This window comes from Amblyomma mixtum, chromosome 1 (genome assembly GCF_055824585.1).
Source record: "Amblyomma mixtum isolate Tamu chromosome 1, ASM5582458v1, whole genome shotgun sequence".
Classification (NCBI taxonomy): domain Eukaryota; kingdom Metazoa; phylum Arthropoda; class Arachnida; order Ixodida; family Ixodidae; genus Amblyomma; species Amblyomma mixtum.
In genome coordinates this window covers 91,163,532-91,188,748 of record NC_143012.1, presented here as the reverse complement: position 1 = coordinate 91,188,748, position 25,217 = coordinate 91,163,532, and the positions used below count along the sequence as shown (strand labels likewise).

The following is a 25,217-nucleotide window of genomic DNA, read 5'->3' as shown; positions in this document are numbered from 1 at the left end:
GATGGCCGTTTTTTTTTTGAAATACTGAGTAAAATGGCAATTGTATTCCGGCATAAATGGCATGTTCCTGAATTTTATAAATTACGTATGGTCAAAGGCCGGTGTGCAAGAAAACGTCAGGAATTAATCCACATTGTCAAGGCTTCTTATTCCATGAAATAGGGAAAGCACTATCGCTACTATGGCCGCTTAAGGTATCAGAAGTGAATATGCGCATTAGTGGATTCCTTAATATGACAGGTAGTGAATCAGTCCGATAAAAGAGGACTTCTGGCTCCACATAAGAACCGCGGGTTAATCCTTAATGTTACAATAAAATTTCGCAGCAGCGTGAAGGTGAATGCGATGCCCTCCTTGTTGGCAATTTCAATGGACTGCCTCAAAGCTGAGCGTCGAGTAAAAGGCATATCAAAGCTTCGGACCTCAAAAATTTACCATTTGTCAATATCCACTGATCAACACGGGCAATACGGCTAAATGTGCAGAACAGGGCTTCTTCAGCTGCCTCCCATGCCTGGCTTCTACGCTGTATCTCAGGGACCTTTTCGAGAAAACGAAAAATCCGAGGTCCTCTGTGTTGCGCAATTGTCGGAGCTCATGACACCCTCTCAGGCGAACCAACTTCTCTCACAAATCAAGCATTCATGTAGAGAAACATCGTATGGCAACGCAAACAGGACTGCTTCTCGCGGGTGCGCCACGCACCGCGCCGACGCGGCCGTCGGCCGGAGTACCACAACTCCCACAGTGCATCGCGGCGGCGTTTGGCGTAGCGCAATTGCTGCTGAAATCAGTCTACTGTTGAAATGTGGGAGAGGCCTTTGTCCTGCAGTAAGGGTAGTCACGCTGATGATGATGATAGTTCTAATGCGTATGTATGGAACTAACTTTGCACCGCAAAATACCGCAACTTCCTTCTGTTGTTATAGAGATCCGTAGCACGAATCACAAAGAAAGAACTGCTACTGCTATGGCCGCAAAATATTTTCTATACGTTCATGGAGTCACCATGGCTTGCGAAATGTATTTTTATTAGCGCTAAAAACTCGAACTTCTGCCCTCCTGTGAAGAGATTAAAAAGGGGATTTCACCTGTGAGAAAATAGGATTGCAGCGCCGGCTCCGCTTCCTTCGGAAGCAGCATATGCTGCTAGAACTGTTAAAATAAAGAAAGTGGAGGAAAGCATCTCATTTCCGTGCGCGTGGGTTGGACTGCACGCGCCAGAGAAGGCAGAAGAACAAGACCTCCCCGAGAACCGGTTGCACGCAACGCGAATAGCTCGTCCAGCCACCATGTCTTCAAAGGGGCCCGGCAGCCGTCCTGGACACTTTTGCCGCAAGCCGTCGAAGGCCAAGGCCCAGCTACCTGACCAGGACCGCGGCACGACGCCATCCACGACACCGGTCGCGACGGCACCAACCGCACCTCAAGGGTGAATATTGCGCATCTCGCGAAAGAGGCCGTAGCTGTCGTTTACTCAAGGGGCTGGGCATGCCGCTGCGCCCGGAGAGAGCAGACTTGTGGAGTTTTCAGCGCTTCCAGTGGCTAAGTGACCAGCGCGTCTCTGCTCACCTCAACCCTGATCATGTTACCCCCAAGCACGTGACAAAGCGGATGACTACGCAGCGAATCCAGGTTAGAAATGAACGCCTCGAACCTCAGAGAGAAGAACGTCTCAGATCTCACGGCGTCAACTTGCACAGGGGGCGTCCGGTGGGTTTCGCGATATTTCTCATCTGCGCAGGTACAGGGTCGGTCAAAAGTGCCCAGGTTACAGGGTTTGCTTTTTAGCAGTATAATCAAGCAGCTAGTAGCCCTATATTCCTTTCTCGCGTTTGCGTCCTCATGTTCGCTCATACGTTCTCTATAGGATCTCAGTGCGCACCAAATGGGCAAGCAACGTTATTCCATGTATACGAGTGCGTGAGCTGTTTGCACATAGCAAAGCGATAACTTGACAAGATTTACAGTGGCGGAGACCAAGGATCTTGCCTCACGCTATGTTTTCGAAATCGTGGTTTGAGCTAGTTGGTACATATTCACAACGTCACCAGCACTGCGACGAGGAACAAAGACAGAGAAGGAAGGACAGGGACAAGCGCTTGTCCCTGTCCTTCCTTCTCTGTCTTTGTTCCTCGTCGCAGCGCTGGTGAAGCTGTTTTCATGACGCTTCACGTAAACCAAAACGAAGGCGGGCAACAAAAAAGCCTATCAGCTCATTTGGCACTTCGTAGCAAAAAAGGAGATCAAATCAGCCCGATAATCAAGACACTGTTAATAACAGCAAACGATCCCTGGTCCACGCAGATCGACGAGGTTTCCTGGAGATGCTCATAAATGAAATGGGCGCTTACTACGTAGCGTGTAGGTACGGGACTCGCAGCTAGGTGACTGATGATGTCCGTTTATGGAGGCTATATTCTAGTTGGATTAAAAGACATATATGAATTGACGTCTTAAACAGCATACGCTGCGTGCTCAAGAAAACAGGGGCAAAAGGCATCAGCCAAAATTCTTTTTTTTTCTCCAAGTGAGCCATTTTAAGTGTGAACAGTTTGCATGGGACCTGTTGTTGCGAACCAAAAGTTTCTTGCGTGCGACTCGAGGTCAGACGAAAGGGATATCTGAGGTCACGTGACGTCAGTGTTACGATTAAGAAAAGTAAGTTCTACTGGGATCTGTTTCATCCCGTTAATGGCCGTATATTTCAAAACATATTCTTTTAGCTGCCTACAGCAGCAATCAAGGTTCTATGGTAAGGCTCGCAACTACAGATTAGTATTTTTTTACTAATAATGCGTTCAGCGTCTGCACAAACAAAGCTGCGGGAACCTGATAAACAGGGGCGAAAAAAATCTTGACCGCCTACGATAGCACAAGGCGCGGAAATTCCGTATTCCAGAGCAGTACAGTGTTTGGTCGGAGAAACCCTGAAAATTGGGCTTGAAAATTGGTTTTGAGGAAAGGTAATAACGCCTCACATATCTTGGTGGGCACCCGAGCCGCGCTGTAAGAGAAACGATAAAGGAGCGAGTGAAAGAAGAAAGGACGAAAGAGGTGCTGTAGTGGGTCTCCGAAATAATATCGACCACTTGATGATCTTCAACGAGCATTTACTTCGCATAGCACATGGTAAATTGGTTTTTGAGGAAAGGAAATGGCTCAATATCTGTCTCACATACCTCGGGGGAGACCTGAACCGTGCCGTAAGGGAAGGGAGGAAGGTAGGAGTGGAGGTCTCCGGGATAACTTCTACTACCTGGGGATCTTTAACGTGCACTGACATCGCACAGTACACGGGCGCCTTTTGCGTTTCGCCTCCATCGAAGTGCGGCCGCCGCGGTCGGGTTCGAACCCGGGTACTCCGGCTTCGTAGACGAGCGCCTTAACCACTGAGCCACTGCGGCAGGGTAGAACATCTGTTCATTACTTCTTCCTCGGCAGGGCTCCCACCAGCGACGCATCGCACCCCTTGCCATGCGCCGGTAAGAGCGAGGAGCACGACACTGACGCCCTCCTTCGGTATATTGCCAGCAAGGCCGTCTCGCCTGCGCCATCGCCAGCACCACAGGTCGCGGACACCTTGCCGTCAGTGCCGGATCAGCCCGCTTCCTCCCCGGCTCCCACGAAGCTCAAGGCACGGCCCCCACCAGGTCACGTCAGTTCCAGTGAGTGCTGCGCTGGTGGTTAGGATCATCATCATCATCATCAGCCTGACTACACCCACTGCAGGGCAAAGGCCTTTCCCATGTCTCTCCAATTAACCCTGTCCTTCGCCAGTTGCGGCCACCGTATTCCAGCAAATTTCTTAATCTCATCCGCCCACTAACTTTCTGCCGCCCCCTGATACGCTTGCCTTCTCTTGGTATCCACTCTGTTACCCTTAAGGTTAGGATATGGCAGGGTATATGTGGGGTTTACATAGTCCCCAAGGTTTACATGGTCTAGGAGAGGTGGCGTCGTGGAAGTCCTCGCTGTGATGGAAGAATAGTTGGGCGAGTTGGTATCGGTCCATTATGAAACAAGAGCGCTAATAACGACGGATACGAAAGTAATGAAGACACAACGAGCTCTAAGTCTCAAGGAAGGTTAATCGACTTGAAATGAAAGTTTATAGACGCATGAGTGTCTGGAAAAAATTGCGTGTAAGGAAAAAGAAGCAGTATATTGCTACGAGGTAGCAAGCCTAGGAAAAGGACGACATGGTGACATGATAATATGGTTCAATGGCCGTGGGCCTAGCGCGAGTTCTCCGTCGCGCGCCACTGCCCTCTTCTTCGTCATGACCCGGGTCCTCCGAGCGATCGTCCCGATCGATTGCTTAAATTCTCAATGATGAGGTGGCGATGACCATGATCACAAAGGATAGACGAAGATGAATGGCTTGCCACCAAGATGAACGAGATGATCTTGTGAACGGTAGTCCCTGGAGCTTCAGGTCCAGCGATCGGTCGTCCACAGCCGAAGATCAGGGTTTAAGGACTCTCCGGACAGCTTGCGCAGGAGTGCCGTCTTGATTCAAGTCGTCGTAGGGTCATACTTCGTCTGGTCCTGGTCGTCGTGTCTTGTGGTCGGGGCTGGGGACGGGGCTGGGGATAGCGGCTGGTCGGTTCTGGTCAGTTCGGGCTCGGGTTGAGCCGGCGGAGGAGTCCAGGTCCCCTCGGCCAACGAAGAAGGCGAGCAGAAGGCGGCGATGCTCCAGGGACCAGCATGACGAGGAGGAACCCGCACCTCCACCAAATGTTACGAGGTAGCAAGCCTAGGAAAAGGAGAACATGATGACAGATGATAATATGGTTTAATGGCCGTGGGCCTAGCGCGAGCTCTCCGTCGCGCGCCACTGCCCTCTTCTTCGTCTTCGTAACAATGTTCACACATAAGAAATAACATACGAGTACAATCCACTGAGTCTTCACCACGCGTGTCCAGGAATGCGAGTTCAATATCTGCAAGAACTATTGTGGCCTTGCTGATGCACGTGTCCCGGTTTTTATTGCGAAAGCAATACTACTTTCACTTTCAGCTCCTCGCGTGGCGAGGCCGCGGTAGCTGCCATTGACCTTTAGCTTGACCTCTGCTATGACGTCATACTATCTGCCGCAAAAACCAGGGGCCCAACTTGTGCCGTCGCGAGGCGAGGCCGCGCTTGGTAGCTGCTGCCTAACTCCTGCGCCCGGCGCGCCTAGTGGTGCGCCTAGCGGTGTGACGTCACAGCGGCAAGACCACGGCTCCAACTTGTGCCGTCGCGAGGCGTGGCCGCGCGTGGTGGCTGCTGCCTATTGGATTGGAAAACGTTTATTGTCAGCACTGAGCCCTAGTGGGCATTATACTAGGTGGCTTCGAGCCCATGGCTCTTGGCGACCTTGTGAGCCCACTCAGTCGCCCGGACTTGCGTCAACGGGTCTGAGCTGGCCAGTATAGCCTCCCACCGCTCTAGAGAAGAGATAAAGACTGGGACCAAAGAGAGGTGGAACTAATATGGGTGCCGGCACACTCGGGGAACAGGGGAAACGAGTTGGCTCACAGATAGCTCGAGGTTATGTCAGCCGAGCAGTGAGCCGGGTTGAGTCCCCAAATGTCACGAGAGATGCATTCATATCATTTCACGAATACACCAATCAGTTTAAACTGAAAAGAAGGATCTATCCGCCACCAGGCAAAAAGCTCGACAAAAGCCAGGAGGTAACGTGGCGTCGGCTCCAGACGCGAGCCTTCTTTAGCCCGTCGAGACTAGCACACATGTATCCAACACAATACAACGCTACTTGCAAACAATGCGGCGAGATAGCCGGATATGACCACATTTTATGGAGCTGCAAAAAGGCGCCGCCACCGGCGGACCTACTACCAGTCCCTTCTCTAGAGTGGCTGCTGCCTAACTCGTGCGCCCGCCGCGCGCGGCGCGCCTAGCGGTGTGACGTCACAGCTGCAAGAGCAGGGCTCCAACTTGTGCCGTCGCGAGGCGAGGCTAGCGAGGCCGCGCGTGGTGGCTGAACGGCCAGTCTCGAGAGCGGCGCGCTCGATCTTTTATGCGTAGCATATTGCAATCACTCAGTTCAGCCCTTGGGCGCGGCCGGGCAGCCACCAAACCACGTGACGTGAAGTCACGTGCTTTGGTGTCGTGACGTCACCAAACCACGTGAAAAAAAAAAGAAAAAAAAGGAAGAGAAAGAAAAAAAAAGGAAAAAAAGGACGGCTGAGCATGGTGGCGGTTGCCACCGCCCCGTTTCAAAGGGGGCGCTCCAATCCATCCATACGTCACGGAGGAAAAGCTGCTGAGAAAATCAGTGCCGCCAAGCAACATCTCGCGCAAGAGACCGCGCAATATGCAACGCATTCTTGGCTTAACCAAGGTAAGCGTGGTCATCTTTTTCCTTACGGCCTTCGCAATGGGGTCTGTTTCCGCCTCGCACCGCACCGCGGTGAGGTCGCCAGTGCCCCACCGCTCCGCCGCTGTTTCCGTCGTTCACGCGAAAGGAGGACGCGCGCCTGCTCCTAGTCTGTCCCGCGTGAGCGGTAACCGTCAGGTCCTGATATTTCACCCCTATGCATTATTCAAAGACCGTGCAATCAGCCTCTTCGAGTGTCTATAGACTTCTATAGGCTGTCTATAGAAAAATACTAGAGAACAGTCTATAGGCAATACAAATGAACTAGACAGTCTAAAGACAATGTGTAGATTTATGACCACATACTTTTAGTAGACTTTTGTATATAAACAGTCTACAGATTATTCATAGACAAAAATCAATATCTAGAGGAAGTCAACAGAGTCAGTAAGAAGTCTATAGACAGTCTATAGATCATTTTTATAAGTGGCAGTCCTCACAACACGCGTGGCCCAGTCGTGCAGCGGCTAAGGGATGCGCCACTGCTCTGCGATGTCAGGTGCTGCCGCCGGTGGGGCTTGTGCCATCCACTTTGCTCTTCCCGTGAAACCTCTCGCGACCAGACGTTATTTGAAGTGCCACTGGTCATGGTGGGCTGTTTGCTTACTGCAATCCGGTGGCAGTTGCTGATGACGTCACGAAGTCACGTCACCTAGGTTGCTTCAAGGTCAGGCGGGCTTCAGGCAAAGATCATCGAATTCGCTGACTACGGGCTTTAGTGCTTACGCACGTACCTGCTAACGCACTTTGCTTTGGTGGCCATTAAGCTCGCCTGCAGGTTGCCCACAGTGGGCGGTTTGGTCACCTGCCGGAGCCCTTTCGGATGACGTCACCGGAATCTTGTGGCAAAAAACAAAGCTCGGCTACACTGCGGCGTGCCTTTTTCTACGCCGACGAAATGGAAAATCCAGGAGGCATCGTTCCTTTCCTTAACCTTTGCTCGTAGGCAAGGCAGCTTTGGGTGCAGAAAATGGGGATTGGCAAGCCAGTCACAGCATTGATGGTCGTGTGTTCGCGGCATTCTGAGGCTTTCTTCTATGTAAGGACTCGGTGCAGTTATAACATTCTTTGGTTGTAATTGAACGACTAGTGTGATAATCGTTGTTTGTCGGTGTAATTGCTGCACGACGCAACCGTAATACTCGCAAAATTGTACCTCGTCGTAACCCAAGCTGCAATTCAAGCGGCGCCATTTTGTTGTTCTCTGCGTTTAAAATTTTTGTCTGTAATGCCTTCGCGTTACACGCCCTGCTCACGACGAACATTTCTTTTTGATTTCAACTAGGATGTCATTAACTAATTTAACATTTTACCTCCACCTAAATCCTACCGCCGATCCCGGGACTACAGCCATGAGCTCTAGCACAGCAGCCTACCGCTGTGGCTGCTGGCTGACCCACAGCGGCCAGTACTGCTTCATGCATCTGGACAGCCGTGTAATGGTTCTGTACCCAATCATGCAGCTGGCAAGTAGGTATTAAGAACCACCCCTTTGTTAGGACCTAGCATTCCGCCAGTCGTTTCATTGCAGTGTACGAAACCTTACAATAGTGTACTCAAAGAAGCTTCAGCCACCCTTAACTTTGTTTCATTCACTATAACCCATGATTAGTTTATCGCATATCTCTTAATGTACTGCTCTGAGAGGCCACACTGAATGTATAAGGTTGTCCAAAAAGGAGTGTCCCTCTTTTTTTTTTCTGAAACAGTCTCAATAAAAGTTACGATAATTCACAAATAATAGGTAAGAGCCCAATGTATGCCGGATCGATATAATATTTCAAGGCAATCTCCGTCAACTTACACGACATTGCGCCATCCGTGATCAAGGCCATGCATGCTTGCTTTGTACAAGCTTTTTCCTTCTGGTGCAGCCATGTTTTCACAAAGTGAATGACGCTCTCGTCGTCCAGAAAGCTGGATCTGCCAAAAACGTCTTTTAGCGTCCCGAAAAGGTGAAAATCAGATGGTGCTAAGTCAGGACTGTGAGTAATTTGGAGGCGGTACAGTCCACCAAAACTTGGCAGTCACTCCTTTTGTTTTCAGGCTGGTGTGAGGGCGGGCGTTGTCGTGGCGGACTCTTGTTACTTCGGAGACGTTAGTAACGCTGCTTTAGTTTCAGGAGGGTTTTGATATAAGTGTGCGAATTTACTGTCTCGCTCTAAGGCAGCGCATACACAAGGACAACCTCATCAATATCCAAAGAACACTGATCACGACTTTTCCAGCCGACTCCGCCACCTTGAACTGTCTTGTTCTTAGCGAACATGGATGGCGCCAATCCATCGGTTGTGTTCTTGTTTCTGGCTCAGAATGATGAGTCTATGTTTGACCACTGGTTACTATCCGAGAAAAGATAGTCTCTTGTTCAGCATCGAAGCTGTCCAGCAGTTCGGAACAGATGACTTTACTCTCGGAGCTCAGCCGTGAGGCTTCGTGGAACCCACCTAGAGCATATCATGGAGATCCAAGGGTCTCAGCGATTCTAGCCGCAATTCAAGCGCTTCATGCTGCTGTGGCACCACAAGGACAAGGGCGAAGACGGAGTACGTGACGACAACACAAGACAACACACACGAGTACTTGTGTTGTCGTCACTCCGTCTTCTTCCTTGTCCTTGTGGTGCCATAGCAGTATGAATTCGTACCAGCTTGCCCAATTCTCAACCTTTTTGAACTTTTTTTCCTGTGCTTACGGTCTGCCCCTCAGCCAACTGATGAGCCGTAATGCGCCGTTCAGCAGGATGATGATGTCGCCTCGCTGCAGTCGTCTCGGGACTGGTTGCAGGGACGGGTCGCCCAGATCACGCCCAGTCGTGCAGTTCTGCTTCGGTACCTTCTGAAGCTTTGACTCGCTTGACTCGGCGCCCAACGGTGCTACTATCGAGTGCAGAGCTTCCATAGACAGCGCAGAAACGTTCATTATACTACGGATACTTTCCTTTGCAGCTACAAGAAATTCAATTACAGTTCGCTGTTTACAGCCGACGCCCTTTCCTTGACTAACACAGCGGCGCCGTCTTTGCGATGGGGCTGAAAGTTGGCACACATATGCGAGAGGTATCATTTTGCTTGCCTTTAAAATTTTAACGCACTATTTATTTAACAAAGGGGAGAAAAATGAAGGCATCACTCTTTACATAGCCATAATTATTTTTTAAGTAAAAAGAAAAAGTATTAAGTAAAAAGAAGAAGTATATTTACCCGTGCATAACAAAATGTCCATAACACCCTGATAACGTAACTAGTATGAAAAAAAAGAACATTTACGGCGTTTTCATCTTGTGCTATCATTTATTCCACTAGGATCACTCAAGAAGAAGCATAGTACTGCTGAGGCGGCGGAAGCCCTGAACAGACTCCAGGAAATGGTACGGCCTTTTCATTTCTGTAGCCCTCCTGGCATTCTCGCTGCAAATGAACGGAGTGCTCGATGTATGGTGGTTCAGTGTTGTCGGAAACTCTGCGCTTTCAAGCCGAAGTGTAGATGATGATGAAAATATTTATTGAAAGCCACAACGCCGTTGGTAAAAGCCGCTGCCCGTGCACTGGCGACGAGGGCTCGTTCTCCCTCGAGATCCGAGCTGGACAGGGCCGCCTCCCAGCCCTCCCGCGTTGGCTGATTTATGATGTCAATGCTGTCATTCTTCTGACAAGCCCATACCGTATGGTATAGGTTTGCATTCTGACCACAAAATTTGCACTGTGCCGAAAAGGACTCGGCATCAATGGCGTGAAGCATAGCTGGATAATTAAAAGACATAGTTTGTAGCCTGCGAAGGTGACATTCCTCTGATTTACTCAGACCCTTAGCGGGCCTCGGGAGTTTCTGCCTTTCAAGGCGCAAATGTTGCAATATTTCTGAATATGTTGTTAATGGAGAAGAGGAGCCTGAATCAGTAAGGGAGGACGTAGAAGGATTCCGGGGAAGAAAAGATCGGGCCGAAGCAAAATTGCGAGGAACTTTAGCGACCTAACTGGTGAAAGGCGAAAGCCTGAGTGCTGTATTGTGCTACGCGATTGTTGCGCATGTAGCGATGAATGCTGCCACGAGTAAAGTGAGCGACTACACTTTCACATTCTGTTGGAGCAATAATTAACTGCCAATTAATCACGCTTAATATTCGCCTTTGGGAGTGGTACGCGACAGCGTGTTGTAGCGCTGCCAGGGAGTCCGCGGAACGCCACCACGCGCGATGCCTTGCCCTTTGAACGCAACCCTTTTTGAGGCAAGGAAATGGCGTTGCAATTCTCTGTCATCTCGGTGGACACTCGAACAGCACTGTACAGGAAGGGAGGAAGTGGGAGTGAAAGCAGAAAGAGAAAGAGGGGCCGTAATGAAGAAAATGAGAATTGTATTTGAGGAAAGGAAATCACGCAGTAACTGTCTCGCATATCTCGGCGGACACCAGTCAAAAGCGGGACACATTTAGTTCACAACGATGAGCCATTAAAGGCTTTCGCCTTAAAACTCAGAAGACAGCTTCGGGGTGGTGGTGAAAACATTTATTAAAAAGGGAGAGGAGAGGTGTGTTTGGATCAGCCCTTAAGGGACTGATCCTTACAAGCGGAGAGGAGAGGTGTGTTTGGATCAGCCCTTAAGGGACTGATCCTTACAAGCACTAGGTGGAGGTCCCCAGTATGGGACCCCAGTGGCGGTGGCCGCCGCTCGGGCGCGGCCGACTAAGGCTTGTTTGGCCTGTAAGTCGAGGCAGCCGAGCAGGGTCGCCTCCCAGTCCTCCCGGGTTGGGTTGGGGATGGGGGGAACACCCGGGTTGGAGGGGTAGGCCCACACCATGTGATAGGTGTCAAAAGACGCCGCACCACAGTGGGGGCAGCTGCCAGCGGCACGAGCTGCTAAGAAGTGTGGGACCTTCCAGCGCAACGGCAACCTTCAGTCCAATCCAGAAAAGAGTTACAAAGGCCGTTCACGTAATGATATTCTATTCATCGTCAGCTGTTGGCGGGTTCGGTTTTATTGGGTCACGCGGGTCGTATTCATTCGAAGGAAAGATCATGTCGAGTAATGAGGCCAGGGGGATTATGTGCCCTAACAGGATCATGGTCATGCGTAAGTAGGCTGTTAGAACACGTGGCTATTCACAAATTAATGCTTGGTTTGGTTTATTGGGGTTTAACGTCCCGAAGCAACTCAGGCTATGAGTACCGCCGTAGTGAAGGGCTCCTGAAATTTCCACCACCCGGGGTTCTTTAACGTACATTGACATCGCACTGTAGACGGGGCTCTAGAATTTTTTGTTCATTGAAATTGAGCCGCCGCGGCCGTGATCGCACCAGCGTCTTTGGGGCCAGCAGCCGATGCCGTAACCACTAAGCCACCGCGGCGGGGCTCCAATTAATGCGTCACATGACATTACTTCGCCCGTTTAAATAGATAATGTGGTCATCATCAGCCTGACTAAACTCACTGCAGGACAAAGGTCTCTCCCATGTCTCTCCTATTAATCCTTGGCCACCGTATCCCCGCACACTTCTTAATCTCATCCGCCCACCTAACTTTGTGTTGCCCTCTGCTGCGCTTGCTTTCTCTTGATCTCTCGCCCATTGCGCTTAACGACCATTGGTTATCTTGCCGACCTTGTGGTGGGCTTGTATAATAGCCGCAGCTACCTTGAATACAGGTGTATACTCTATCGAGGCTCTATGACAACCTTCAGGCTCATTTCTCTGATCCACTGCCTCGTTCCCGTTTGTTCAGAAATTTCTCACAATAAGTCAATTCAGTATACGACCTCTTCTTGTTAATTGGTACCATTTGGGTTAGCCTCCTGTGGCACTGGGAGCACGAAAATATGCAAAAATGAAAAGCCTCAAGGTCAGTGGCTGCGCTTAATGTGGGCCTTAAACACGCTCCGGGGTCCCACACTTGGCTCGATGAGCCGACGCCGACTTCGTTGTCATTTCAGTAAGAACGAAACACTGTGTGTGCTGTGTTGGAAAACTACCTAAATATTCCACAGTGGTATACAGACACGTACAAGGGCAAAAAACTCGGTCAGAGAAAGACGTCGACAGCACGAAATGCTCCTGTTGTCCAAGTCTTTCTCTGTCCGTGTTTTTTTGCGATTGTACGTGTCTGCTAGGAACCAACTAGCCCAAAGGTCTATGCTCTTGGTATATAGACCACTGTTGTAGATGTCAGAGAAGTGCGTCGCAGCTAGCAGCTGCTACAATATCGTAAAGTGGCACGCTTCGAGGGAACTCGGCATTCCAAATGCTAATTTGAACGCAACGTTTTCGGTTTCTTTAATCTAATGAAAACATTATTGCCTACTAGGCAAGAACTCCACAATAAACGTCTCACCTGTTTATAAAAGGCAAGGGGACGGCAAGAAAGATGTAATCTGCACAGGACTCCATCAACAACAGGAAAGAGAGAAGGCGCAAACAGCGTTCCGGTAAGGGAACTTGTCCTTCTTGTCGAAACGTTTTCTAGCGGTTTAAGGCTTCCTTACGGGTCCCTGTTAGTTTTGCTCTGCAGTGTTAGTACACATGTGAAGATGGAATTGCGTGGGCTGTCAAGTTTGAAAAGTTGCGACATACAGGCGCGGACAAAAGTAAACAAAGCACGCTATTTCATCCGAATGCTTTCCTCACGCTACATAATTTAAACTTGCAGCTTTGGCATGTCCAGGCTGGTAGTAGACGCTAGTGCACGTTCTAAACAGCAAGTTCAGGTCTTCGTCCAGACTAAAACACAGCAGCCCTCTGATCACTGGCTGGCTGAAGTTCACGATGCAAATAAAGGAGGGCCAAGAAAATTCTGGAACCTTATAAGCTGTTATTAAGCATTGAAAGCTGGGCTAGTTGGCTGCTAGTACAACTGTGAGACATTCCAGCGGCTAAAAAAAAGACAAGACGAAGGCAGACGAGACAGGACGAACACCGGACTTCAACTGAGGTTTATTCCGCAAACAGGTATTATATGCAAACCCAACATGGGCTCTTTATCGTGTCACGGATTACTTCTCTTTGCGCCCCCCTTTGCATATAATACCTGTTGGAGGAATAAACCTCAGTTGAAGGGCGGCGGTCGTCCTGTCTTGTCCACCTTCGTCTGTGCCTTTTTTTAGCCGCTGGAATGTCTCACAATGGTGCCCTATAAGCTGGCTGGGTAAGACGAAGCAAAGAAAGCAGGAATAGATTAAAGATGCTCAGGGAAAATGTTTAGAGAGGGACGACGCTGTGACCTACATTCAATCAGTTATAACTGAGTCATTTAAGAACGACGATAAGGGAATCTCCCCAAGTGAGGGAGCAACACAGGACAGCACAATAGCGAACAGCTTAGAACTGACTAGTCAACTGGGAAAAGGCGGAAGCGAATATTCCTAAAACCACATCCGCAGGGATAGAAGAAATTTAAATCAAGCTGATTAATGAACTTGGCCCAAGAAGCAAGGAAACGGTGATAAAAGCATTGGAGACAGTCATAACAATAAGCAAATTCCACACAGCTAGGGGCAAAGTAAAATGAATTTGATTGATGAAGGGAAAGCAGATAAACACAAAATCCTTCCCACCGATTAAGATAACATCGTATATAGTGTAACGTGGCGGCCAGCCGAAGAATGAGGCGTGGTGAGCCATGAACAAGAGGTGATTTAATAAGCGCTGGCCTAGCGCGAGCGCTCCGTCCCGCGCCACTGCCAGCTTCGTCTTCGTCACACTACCCGGGGCCACCGAGCGATCGTCCCGATCGGTGACGAACAGACGGCAAAATGGCGATGGTCTTGAGTGGAGGGTTGAACAGTATGTAGAAGATGGGGCAGTGCTGGCCGCCACAGTGGATGAGGTGATCGAAGGATGAGTCCCGGTCCACGAAGCATCCGGGCCGGAGGGTGCCAGGAGCTGACGGCCAAGGTACTTGGACGCACCGGACGGCAGGGGCAGGGGGGCGGTGTCTTCACGTGTGGGTCTTGGGTCGGTCGGGTCATCAAGGTCGCTGTCGTCAGTGCATCGTGTCCTGTGGTCCGGGTGGGGGATGGGGCTGCGGTGAGCGGCGAGGTCGGTTCATGTCGGGCGGGCTGGGGCACGGCCGCGCGGCTCGAACCAAGTACTCACGGCCGATGTCCACGGCAGGCGCAGGACACCGAAGCTCCGTGACCAGGATGGCAATGAAGGGACCCGCGCACCTCACACCAAATGTAACGTGGCGGCCAGCCGAAGAATGAGGCGTGGTGAACCATGAACAAGAGGTGATTTAATGATGATGATGATGATGATGTCCTCGGGCTGAATGGCACATACCCACGGCGGGGGATTGGCCAGGGTGCATAGCGAATACAAACGCACTCATGTACAGTTAATGACCGCTGGCCTAGCGCGAGCGCTCCGTCCCGCGCCACTACCAGCTTCGTCTTCGTCACAATATACACAGGCTGACAATGTAGGCGGTGAAATTAAAAATTCAGACACCGGTAGAAAGTAATAGCATACTCGGAGAACTTCAGAACGGGTTCAGAAGGGGTAGGCGCTTAGATGATAGCTTGTTCATGCTTACCCAATGCATAGAAATAGCTAAGGCGGAACACAGACCTCTGATATTTAGCCTTACTTGAAATAACCGGTGCATACGACTACGTGAACAGGGAACTCCGGGTTCACATATTAAAAGATGTAAGTATCGGTCATGAGGCAACTGATTTTATGCAGGAAATTTACCCAGATAATAAAGTTGGAATTACATTGGGAAGGTATAAAAAGAACGATAATTATGGAGGTACAAAAATATTAAGGCAAAGCTGTCCTCTATCACCGCTGCTGTTCATGTTTTATGTGATAAATATGGAATCAAGGTTATAATCTGTCGCACAGGTTAGGCGGAAATGTCGCGTAGCCACGGCTCTCTGGTTTAATGTATGCGAATAATGTTATCAGATAGCCAGGAAGAATTGCAAACTCGCTCTAGGTTACGCTCTAGAAGACGCTCTAGGTTACAGTTTTAGTGCAGCTAAGTCAGGTGTGATGATTCTCAACGATACAACAGATCAGGTGCTTACAATACAAGGCCATTAAATACCCAAGGTGGCGGAATAGAAATATCTCGGGATATTTGGCTGAACGAAGGGCAGATGTAAACGGAAAAGCTTGAACAGTATCTTAAGGCAAAAGGGCGAAGAGATGCCGGGACAGTGAAACATAGGGCACTATGAGGTGCAACAAATATAAAGTACATGGGAGAGGCTTTTGCCCTGCAGTGGATATAGTCAGACTGTTGATGATGATGAGTTTCTGCAGATAAGCAATCGCAGCTGCATGACATCGCCTTTGAGCAATATCTGCATATCTTCAAACTCATCCACTACGGGCCCTGCAGAGTTCACACATCGAATGTTCTTCCGCAGGCCAGTGTGGGGCCTCCGTTTTCATCACCGACCGCCGAATCGTACGGAAGAAAAGAAACCCTCAAGAAGACGGCAACTATCATATTTGTGCTCTTCGTAGCCGCCGTCGTCGTCACGGTCGTCTTCCACTTTGTAAACACCACGCCCAGGCCTCGCATAGAACACGCGGTCTGCACCACACGGGCTTGCCTTGCTCACGCGCAGGCGCTGGGCCTGAAACCAGGGAGGAGCTCAGAAGCCTGCGAAGATTTCGGCCAATTTGTGTGCTCCGGATGGCTGCACGACGACACCCGGCCTAGTGTGTCCGCGCCACTTTTTCGCTTGGCGCACTGGCTGCTGGGACAAGCACAGCTTCGCGAGGACCCTCGTCGGCCCCTAAGGAAAAGAGTGAGGGTGATGATGGACGCCTGCCTTCGCCGCGAAGGCCCCGCTGCAGAAATGGACGACTCGAAAAGCCTCATCGAATTCATGAGCAAAGAGTTGTTCCCCTGGCTGCTAGACCCCACCGATGCTCGTCTTGGAGACACCGACGATTATTCAGTACCCTTGCGGACTCTGGTGAACCTGTCCGTTCTGTGGGCCATGCCGTTGTGGTTCTATGTTGACCTCATAGAGCCATGGCATGGCACCCCTCACAAGCGGTCGATATCCATGAGCCCATCGGGTGTGGCGTACATTTTGGAAACGATCAATGGGGAGGTTGTTAAATACAAAGGCTTCTATGAAACAGTCGCCGGCTGGTTCTTATCCAGCGTCTTTAGAGAAAGAGCCGCCTTGCCGGCATTTCTTGAATTCGCAAAGGCTAGCAATGACATCCAGCGTTCTATCCTGGGAAACCTGTCGCTCTTTTTCGAAGCCACACACCCCAGTCCTCGTTTCCTGCTGATTCGACAATTACCACATCTGGTGCCTAAACTCCGAGCTCGTGACTGGGTCGAGGCCCTGCAATCTGCCTTCAATGCTAAACCGCCCCTTAATGAAGAGGACACACTCATCGCCACAAACGGAAACCTGCTGGATGCCATGCGGGTGATCTTCGCTTCTTACTCGGCCCGAGAGGTGACCTTCCATACGGCGTGGTGGTTCATCCAACTCCTCGCCCCTATCACTAGTAGCTCGGTGCGAGAACTCTTCATGAAACACCCGCTGTCCGAGTACGTGTACCCGATGGCTTGCGGTATATACGCTGCCCTCGTGTACACGGTTCTTTTTTCAGGCACCGATGACAGCATAATGACCAAAGCTCAAAGGCTCGTCGTTTCTGGTCTCTTGACCAATGTGCACAAGATGGCGCTGAGAGAGGTCGCCTTCTGGTCCACCCTGGACACCAAAGCGGTCCGTGCTGTCGGCACGCGGCTGCAGAACACCAGCACCGTGATATGGACCCCGGAAGAGTACATGACAAGCGGGAGCCTGGAAATCCTGTACGGACGCGACTACGAAATGGAGCAGAGCTTCTTCGGCCACTGGCGCTTGAGTCGCGAGCAGCTGCAGAAGTCACAAGGCAGTGAAGAGTACCAGGCGAGCCTTCGGTTGTTCCGCTTGCAGTCCGCCCACCTCGCTGCGTACAGCCCCGTGACGAACGTGATTTCTGTCGCCGTGGCAGCGCTTGCCGCGCCCTACTACGCGGACGAAGGTACGGACGCCATGGCCTACGGGGGCCTCGGATTCATGTACGCCATGCAGGTAAAAACACTCCTTACTCCATTATCTACACTGAGAAAACACCGTAGCTTTGACACAAGACAAGCAAAAAAAACTGCCAGCGGAAGGAACCTCATGTCCAGTATTGTCGGGAAAAATTTTTGAAAATTCGAAAATTGTAAGATACTTGTGTACAAATATTGAAGATAACAGTCCATGCCTCTGATATGTAGAATAATCTATCGTTTAAACCGTTTCCATAGGTTACATATGAGAGTTAAAGGTGCTGTGGAGAGGAATCTGAACTCGTCTTTTTGCCGCGGGAACTCGATGCACACGTTCAAAGCGTTCTTAAAACTTCGACTTTTTGCCCTGTGCGGCCAATTTCCATAATTAAATCAGATTAACGTCCGGCTCCCGCCATTTTTTTTTAATTCTCCCCGTACGGTGGGCGCAGTCGACGTATGCGTGGAGTGCCTTTCAGCCAGCTCCTTGTAGGCTTTGCTTTCGCTTTATTTTGTTTTTTATGTTTCCGTGAATAAATAGTTTCATTCTCAGATAACAAAGCCACAAAACAAACCCGCAGAAATAGACATACGCGCGATCTATTTGCTTTCGCGTATTACTACGTATTACTCCGCGTATGGTAGAGCGGAAAGCCTCCACGCAGCTGGCTGAAAGGCACTCCAAGCGTTGGTCGACTCTGCCCACCGTACGGGGAGAATTAATCAAAAAAGGTGGCAGCCGGACGTTAATCCGATTTAATTAGGGAAACCGACCAAACAGGGCAGTAAGTCAAGCTTCTAAGAATGCTTGGAACGTGTAGATTGAGTCCCCGCGGCAGAGCGACGAGTTCAGATTCCTCTTCACTGCACCCTTAGGACTGCCAGAGAAAAGCAATGGCGAACGCTGTTGATGATAGCAAAAACGTTAATGGTAAAAAAATGCAAAACTGCCGTCGGATTATCTTCGGATATATTGATTGCTAAAGCAAAATCTTGCATTGCATGAAATAGTGCGTTCATAAGCGGTTTCCCGCGAAAAGTGAGATGGTATGAGTAGACAGGACGACTCAACTTCGTCCTGTCCGCTCTTCGTATCCGTCCCAGTTGCAGGCGTGTGCGAAGTTACTTCGAAGCAAGCGTTTCTGCAACCATAGGACGGTGCGAAGCCGGCACGGGAAGCTTTCAATCTGAATCATTTTGTCTTTCGACAGTGGTCTGGTTAATAAGGTTGCTAAATGAAGCAATTTTCTTTATGACCCCGCCAAAAGAAAGACGAAAGTCTGCACACTTCTTGAACTTACCAGTCCAGGAGGGCGCTTCGGCATTTTAGAGCTATATTTTCTAAAGATAATTTTCTAGAATATTTCTTTGTTTTCACCGTATACCTTGTGAGATAGCACCTGTGAAGTCATAGCATAGAGGTGGCAAACAGCTTGAATTACCGGATTCGTTATAGATTGCAGAACTGCACTACAGCAAAGAAGGCAACGGAATGCATCGTAGAACGAATGTGGCCGCTGGTATCTCCAATTTCGACTCAAAATGATAGAGGCGCCGAAAGTTCTCAGCTCTTCACTTCTCTAAGTGCGTGTCCAACATCATGCAGTTTAAACTCAGCACTGTCGTATACGTTCGCGGAGCATTGACGCGCATCATGACCTGTTTCAATATGTTGGTCTCGAGTTCTTGAACCGTGGCGAGTGTGGACGGAGTGATGTGTTTCTGCTCCATTTTGCTTTCTCTCCAGCATATATTATACCGTAAGTAACAATGAACAAGGCGTCTTATATGAAAGAATAATGAAAACGATTTCTGTCTGTTTAGTTCAGCGATTCTAAAACTGATTCTATTCCATTTTTTTTTTTAATTTCCCAAATTTGTCATTGCCTTGAGCGCCGTCATTCCCCGCGTTCTCCCTCCTTTACTGGCTGAAGCCAAGGGCATGACGTCACTTCAGTCGATAACGAAAGGCGGGAACTCAAGAAATGGAATGCAGTAAGGAACGAATCGCTTCAGTTTACCGACCTTGGTCTCGAACTAGGGACTTTGGCCTCTTTGTTTGGATGCATGCAAGAATATCAAATGAGACCGTGTGGAGCCCCCTTCTGCTTCCTGATCTCAATGTCGAACCGAATAGATGAGCCAAGGTAGCCCCACAATGTAAGCTACAGAATGACGTGACAGTTTTTGCGCACATGGTAACATGAATAAGCGTGCATAGGCATTGGCGCATGCTTTTATATCGAACGTATCGAGGTCCCAGTACGGTCACTGACCACGGGACCTCCTTCTGTATAAATTTGCCCACTTTATATATTTTTCTTGCTATAAACTGATCTCCAGTGTTTCTTGAATATTGGTTTTGAGGAAAGCAAAGCCAGAGTACCCGTGTCAAATTCTCGGTGAAGAGCTGAACAGCGCTGAGATGCAAAGTGAACGACCGAGGGAAAGAAAACAGAGAACGAAGCGCCGCAGTGAAGAGGGCCGGATATATTTCTACCACCTAGAGTTACTTAACGTCCTGTGATATTCCAAATACATCGGCGTCTTACATTTCGCCTCCACCGAAACGCAGCCTTCGCGACTGAGAATGAAGCAGTGTCGATTTGTATCCGAGTGGAATGGTGTTAGGCTAGCTTCAGGAGCAATCGTACTCTCTTAGTGGGAGAAGGCTTAACCAAAGAAGCTTATTTTCCGTGTGTTCTTTGCCGCCCGCATCCTGCAGCCCAGCGATGGGAGCCTGAATGACAGCTTATCTCTATAATTCTTGCACATGTTTGCCTGCACTGTACTGCTGAAATTATAAATTAGCTTCATATTTCCAATACATGGTTTCTTTTATGCAACAGTGAGTGCAAACAACCCTTAAATTCAAGCCTATGCGGTGAAATCTGAGATAAAACAGTTGACAACCTTTGTTCCCGGCCATTAGACAATGAAATTATGTCCGCTTCGTATCGAAAGGGCACAACTGTAATTTTGTTCGCCCCGTATTTCATTTGGCTTGTTAATGTTCTGCACCAAATATACTTTAGAGATGACCGCTCCAGAGCGTAGCAACTGCTACCAACAAGATCGACACCCGAGACGGAATATTAACCACCGCCACTGTGGCTCAGTGGTTATGATGCTCGGCTGCTGATCTGGAAGGTGCGCGTTCGATCCCGGCCGCCGCGGTCACATTTGGACTGAGTTGAAATGCTAAAGGCTTGTGCACTGTGCGACGTAAGTAGACGTTAAAGAAGCCCACGTGGTTTAAATTATCCGGAGCCCTCCCTTACGGCGTCCCTCATAACATGAGTTGCTTTGGGATTTGTGTGGCCTCTATGAGTGTGCAGTGAGCATCCCATACTTCTGCGAGCAAAGGGACGGCCAAAGAAAAAAAACGATGCAATATGGAAATTTCTCTACGAAGATGTATCTTACGGTGCCAGAGTTACAAGCTTGGAGTTATGTTTGTATTTCTCAGCGGCATCAGTAACAGCACGGTGTTTTCCTTCCGCCGCATGGCTTCTCGCAGCTCGCGCGCACCATCAACGCCCTCACGGTTCTGCTCAGCGACGACATGACACACACACCTTTGGATCCGACGTCGTCCACCGTCGACCCTGGCGAAGGGAACACCTATAACATCAGCACGCCCGGGCAAGCCCTGTGGGAGCTGGGCCAGTGCTCGGCTAACGTCACTTCCGGTGGCAACGTTACGGCGCTCTTCCCTCTCCTTCCGGCGCTGAAGATCGCGCACGCGGCCTACCTCCGCTTCCGCAGCGAAGATCGGGACCTGCGTCTGCCGGGACTGGAGGAGTACAGCGCCGAGCAGGTCTTCTTCCTCACGGCCTGTCACGTGACCTGCTGGGAGAGAAGCGACCGCCGCCGCGTGTCGCCCGAATGCACCGAAGCCATGCGAAACTTCGAGCCGTTCGCCATGGCCTTCAGCTGCCCCGTGGGGTCACCCATGAACCCGGAGCACAAATGCGCCTTCCTGTGAAGGCGGCGCTGTTGATGTCTCATGGGGCTTATCAGGGACATTTGTACCAAGGGTTTTCATGGGATGTGTGTTCGTGCACCATATTTTTTTTCTGTTGTACCATATTTTTACACTCGCGGCGCCTGCGTCACTTTACCACTTTTCTTTTATCCTATTTTGAGTGCCAGTCAGTCATACAAGGTTATTCGAGGACAATCCGTTACCTCCCGTATACTTTCTTGTTAGGAACATGCTTGAAACGCTGCATTTTTGTTATGTTTTGTTTCTTTTATGGCTTTGGAACGTTTCCTGCAGCGTGTGCTGCTATCTGTAGGCACTGTAGTCGCTCTCTATGTACATAGCAGTTTCTCTTTTTCGCAGCTCGATGGTGAATCTCTTGTTTTCCCCGTTTTTAAGGCGATCGCCTTGCTGTTTTTGTGGTAGTGCTACTAATACTTCGGAGGTTAAACGTGGAGGAACTAGGCATCACTTTATGTGCTTATTCAGAACTGATTATTTTTGAAGCTTTGTGAATCGCCTCCTAACCGCCCGTTGTAATTCTTACTTACCCACGTGCGTACTTCGAAGATTGTTTTGTCGCTGTGCAGAGAGACAAACGAAACTAAGGTATATTGTTGGCTCCTTATTGGAGAGAATCTCTTAATGATGCTGGCGGCACTAATAGCCCGAGTGTACTTTGTCAAACGGTTTTTTTTTTCGTTCGTTTTCTCGAGGAGTTCGGCACGAGTCAGCTGCAGTATTAGCGCCCATGCCTAGGACCACACCCAGTGCAACGATTCAGATTGCCTTCATTAGCCCGATGTAATTGTAACCACGTCGCGTGCGCATCTTTCCTCTCCTTGTTTCAGCGAACTGCTGGCTCTCACACAAGGATTTTTGAGCATGTAGCTCTGAGCTTCATGAGGCACTTTTTGAGCGCAGTGCATAGCCGTTCCTTTGGCATGCCTGTTGCGCATGTTTTGCCGTACTGCTGATATTAGAGGATAGTGCATTCCTAGAGCACATACCCGGGGATCCAGATAAGGATGCTTTGTACTTCTCGGTTTATGAACCGGTGTCACACAGTTAAAAGTTAAGAGTGCTCCCTACTGCTGTTTGCCGCTGGAGATGTGTTCGTGCTACGCAACGACATAAGAGCTTTGGCTTCACTGAAAGAAATGAATTCGTGTTCGATTAATCGGCGTGACAGAAGAGCCTCAGTGCGCGAATCTCTGCCAAGAACAGCAGACTGCCTGCAAGCGAGAGATACTGCAAACGCTGATGCGGACATTCCTAATCTGTATTCGTGCCTTTCAAGTGCACCAAAAGGTATCAGCAACTTGCCCCGCCCTGTAAACTATTTGCTGTTACGTTGCTTGTATATACTGACACTGTGTGCTGCTTACAGTGAACATTCTGCAATGAATGCAATGGACGAATCTGCTGTGCGAACCACGCTAATCATAGTCGCTGGAACTTTGTCGTGGCTATTTTTTCTCCATGCTGAAGCGCGTTTTGGTTCTAATAGCATAGCGTGTGTTTGCTGTTTGAAATGCTAGAAGTGGTTTTTGTTGGTCTCACCGAAATCTTTCTAGACGCAGGCAAAGGTTTGATGTGTGCAAAAAGGACAAATATGCACAAACCACGAGAATTGAGAGCCGAAAGCTGTGACCACTGAGATGTTGCCTAGCGTAGATTGCATTTCGAGCTCCCGATATAAAAGAAAAAAAAGTGTGTCGGTAATAAACTTGATGAGCCGAACATCTTTTTTAAAGTACTGTTTGAAGAATCCACTCTTTTCCAAACCTTTCAGTCTTGTTTTTCGCCTTTGCCGTTAAGGTCATACAAGGTGTTAAGGTACGAGTATATATTCGGCAACAGTATACTGTTTTTCATACATAGCGTGCAACGCGGTGAAAACTACGGAAGTAGTCCGCATCAAGAGATGAGACATTGCTTAACCACGGCTATATCCAAAAGTCCAGAGATAGCATTTTTTCAATGGCCCGGGCCAAGCTCTGAGGTCTCCATTGTGTCGAGCACGCTTAGTTATGGTTGGCCAAATGTTATGGTCCTAATCGGCCAAGGTCAAATTTTGGAGTTGGGCCGGGCCAAATGTTGGAACTAGAGATAATGTTTGCTACATTTGAGTCTGGGCGAAAACGTGGATTTGTGCAGACGACGACGATGCGGGGCCAATGCCGCTGGACAGAGCAGATAGAGAAGTTATGGAGACTGCTCTCTGCCCCATCTATCCGGGTGCCAGATTATATGCAAATTTTTGCGGCTGGATGCGACGGGGTCACTATCGGGATGTTGAAGTTTCTTGTACAAGACTTTTGATATTTTGATATACCTTTTGATGTACCTTTCATAATTTACTTCTTGTTATCGTGTCCTTTGAGACGCCTTTGCTCCATCCCGAATAGAGAATTCAGCAAACAATCTTACTTCTCAGAGATCCTACGAAGAGTTTTGTAACCCATAACATTTGGCCGATTTTCATCTTGCCTACTTTAGCAAATCTATTTAACGCATTGTTCACAGCCGTCTTACAGATCACGTGAACGCATTACAAGCCTTCAGTGCTTCTTAAATAGGGTTTCGTCGATGGTGCTCGGTCTGGACTGCTTAGATTTGGAAAGCAGAATTCGGGCTGCAATGGAAAAGAAAGAACGCGGCTTTAGTCGTTTGGATATCGCCAAAGCATATTGCCACGTATCATTGTAGCGTCCGTTCGTTCGCGCACGGCCGCACAAAAGGGGTGTTATCATTTTTGTTCGTGACGCGAGAAGCGACCGGACTAATCTCGATTGTTCACAGCCATGAACAGCTGCATCTACTTGTTTCTAGATTACTCTAGATGATCTCGACCTGTTATCTCGAAGTTTCCTTGCCGGCTTTAAATTTAACGATGCCGCGAGCAGCGGGATTTCGTAGTTCGACGATTGACGAGCAGGCTTGTTGCTTACGCCGCCACCGAGTGATTCAGTTCTTTTGCGGGCGCAATTCAGCCCAAACAAAGAGCTTCGTTTGCAAGTATTTCTGGTGTCTTCCTGACCGCTGGAGTGCCGTCACTACAACGTGACATCTGGTGGAGGTGCGGGGTAGCCTTCTATGTACGGGACACCCCCAGCAAGTCGTGACGCCAGCCCTCTGAGTCATTCACCGGAGGACAGTCCACCGCGCAAGCCGACGTCTGCTAGGGGACGCATCTGAGTTCGGGACTCTGCTGGACCCTGCCCGGAAGCGAAAGCCAGCAGCAACGTCCACTATGAGCTTGCCCCAGACGACAACTCCAATCATTCTGCAGCAGCTCCGGGTGCCACCAACCTTCGGCGCTTCGCCTGGCGCTGACCCCGAAGAATGGCTGGAGAAGTTAGACCGTGTGGTTGTCTTTAACAACTGGGACGATGCGATGAAATTTAGGTACGTCTTCTTTGCCCTGGAGGGACCAGCAAGGGTGTGGTTTCAGAATGAGGAAGCCAGCCTCGCGAATTGGGAAACCTTTAAAGAGCAGCTTCTCAGGACCTTCACAAACGTCGTAAGAAAGGAGATAGCCCACCAGCTGCTACAGTCTCGCATACAACATCCAAACGAGACCGTTGCAATGTACACTCAGGAGATGAAGCGTCTCTTCCGGCATGCCGACGCAGACATGAAAGAAGAAAAAGTAACGCTTCTTATGCGAAGAGTTAAAGAGCAACTCTTTGCGGGCCTCGTACGGAACCCAACGAAAACCGTCGCGGAATTCGTAGAAGAGGCATCCACTATGGAAAAAACTCTTGATGCCCGAGCTCGCCAGTATGACCGCTAGCAGCGCATTTTCTCAGCAAACTGCCTGG

General features: G+C 49.5%; 1 protein-coding gene across 1 annotated transcript; it reads left to right on the top strand.

Annotated features, from left to right (window-relative positions):
* The first annotated feature begins 1,292 nt into the window (after positions 1 to 1,292).
* Positions 1,293 to 21,393, top strand: LOC149367191 (endothelin-converting enzyme 2-like). The gene is made up of 4 exons (XM_089573114.1): positions 1,293 to 1,432; positions 3,445 to 3,658; positions 15,757 to 17,442; positions 20,926 to 21,393. The coding sequence occupies exons 1-4, from the start codon at positions 1,293 to 1,295 to the stop codon at positions 21,391 to 21,393; spliced, it is 2,508 nt and encodes an 835-aa protein (XP_089429240.1).
* The last annotated feature ends 3,824 nt before the right edge of the window (positions 21,394 to 25,217 follow it).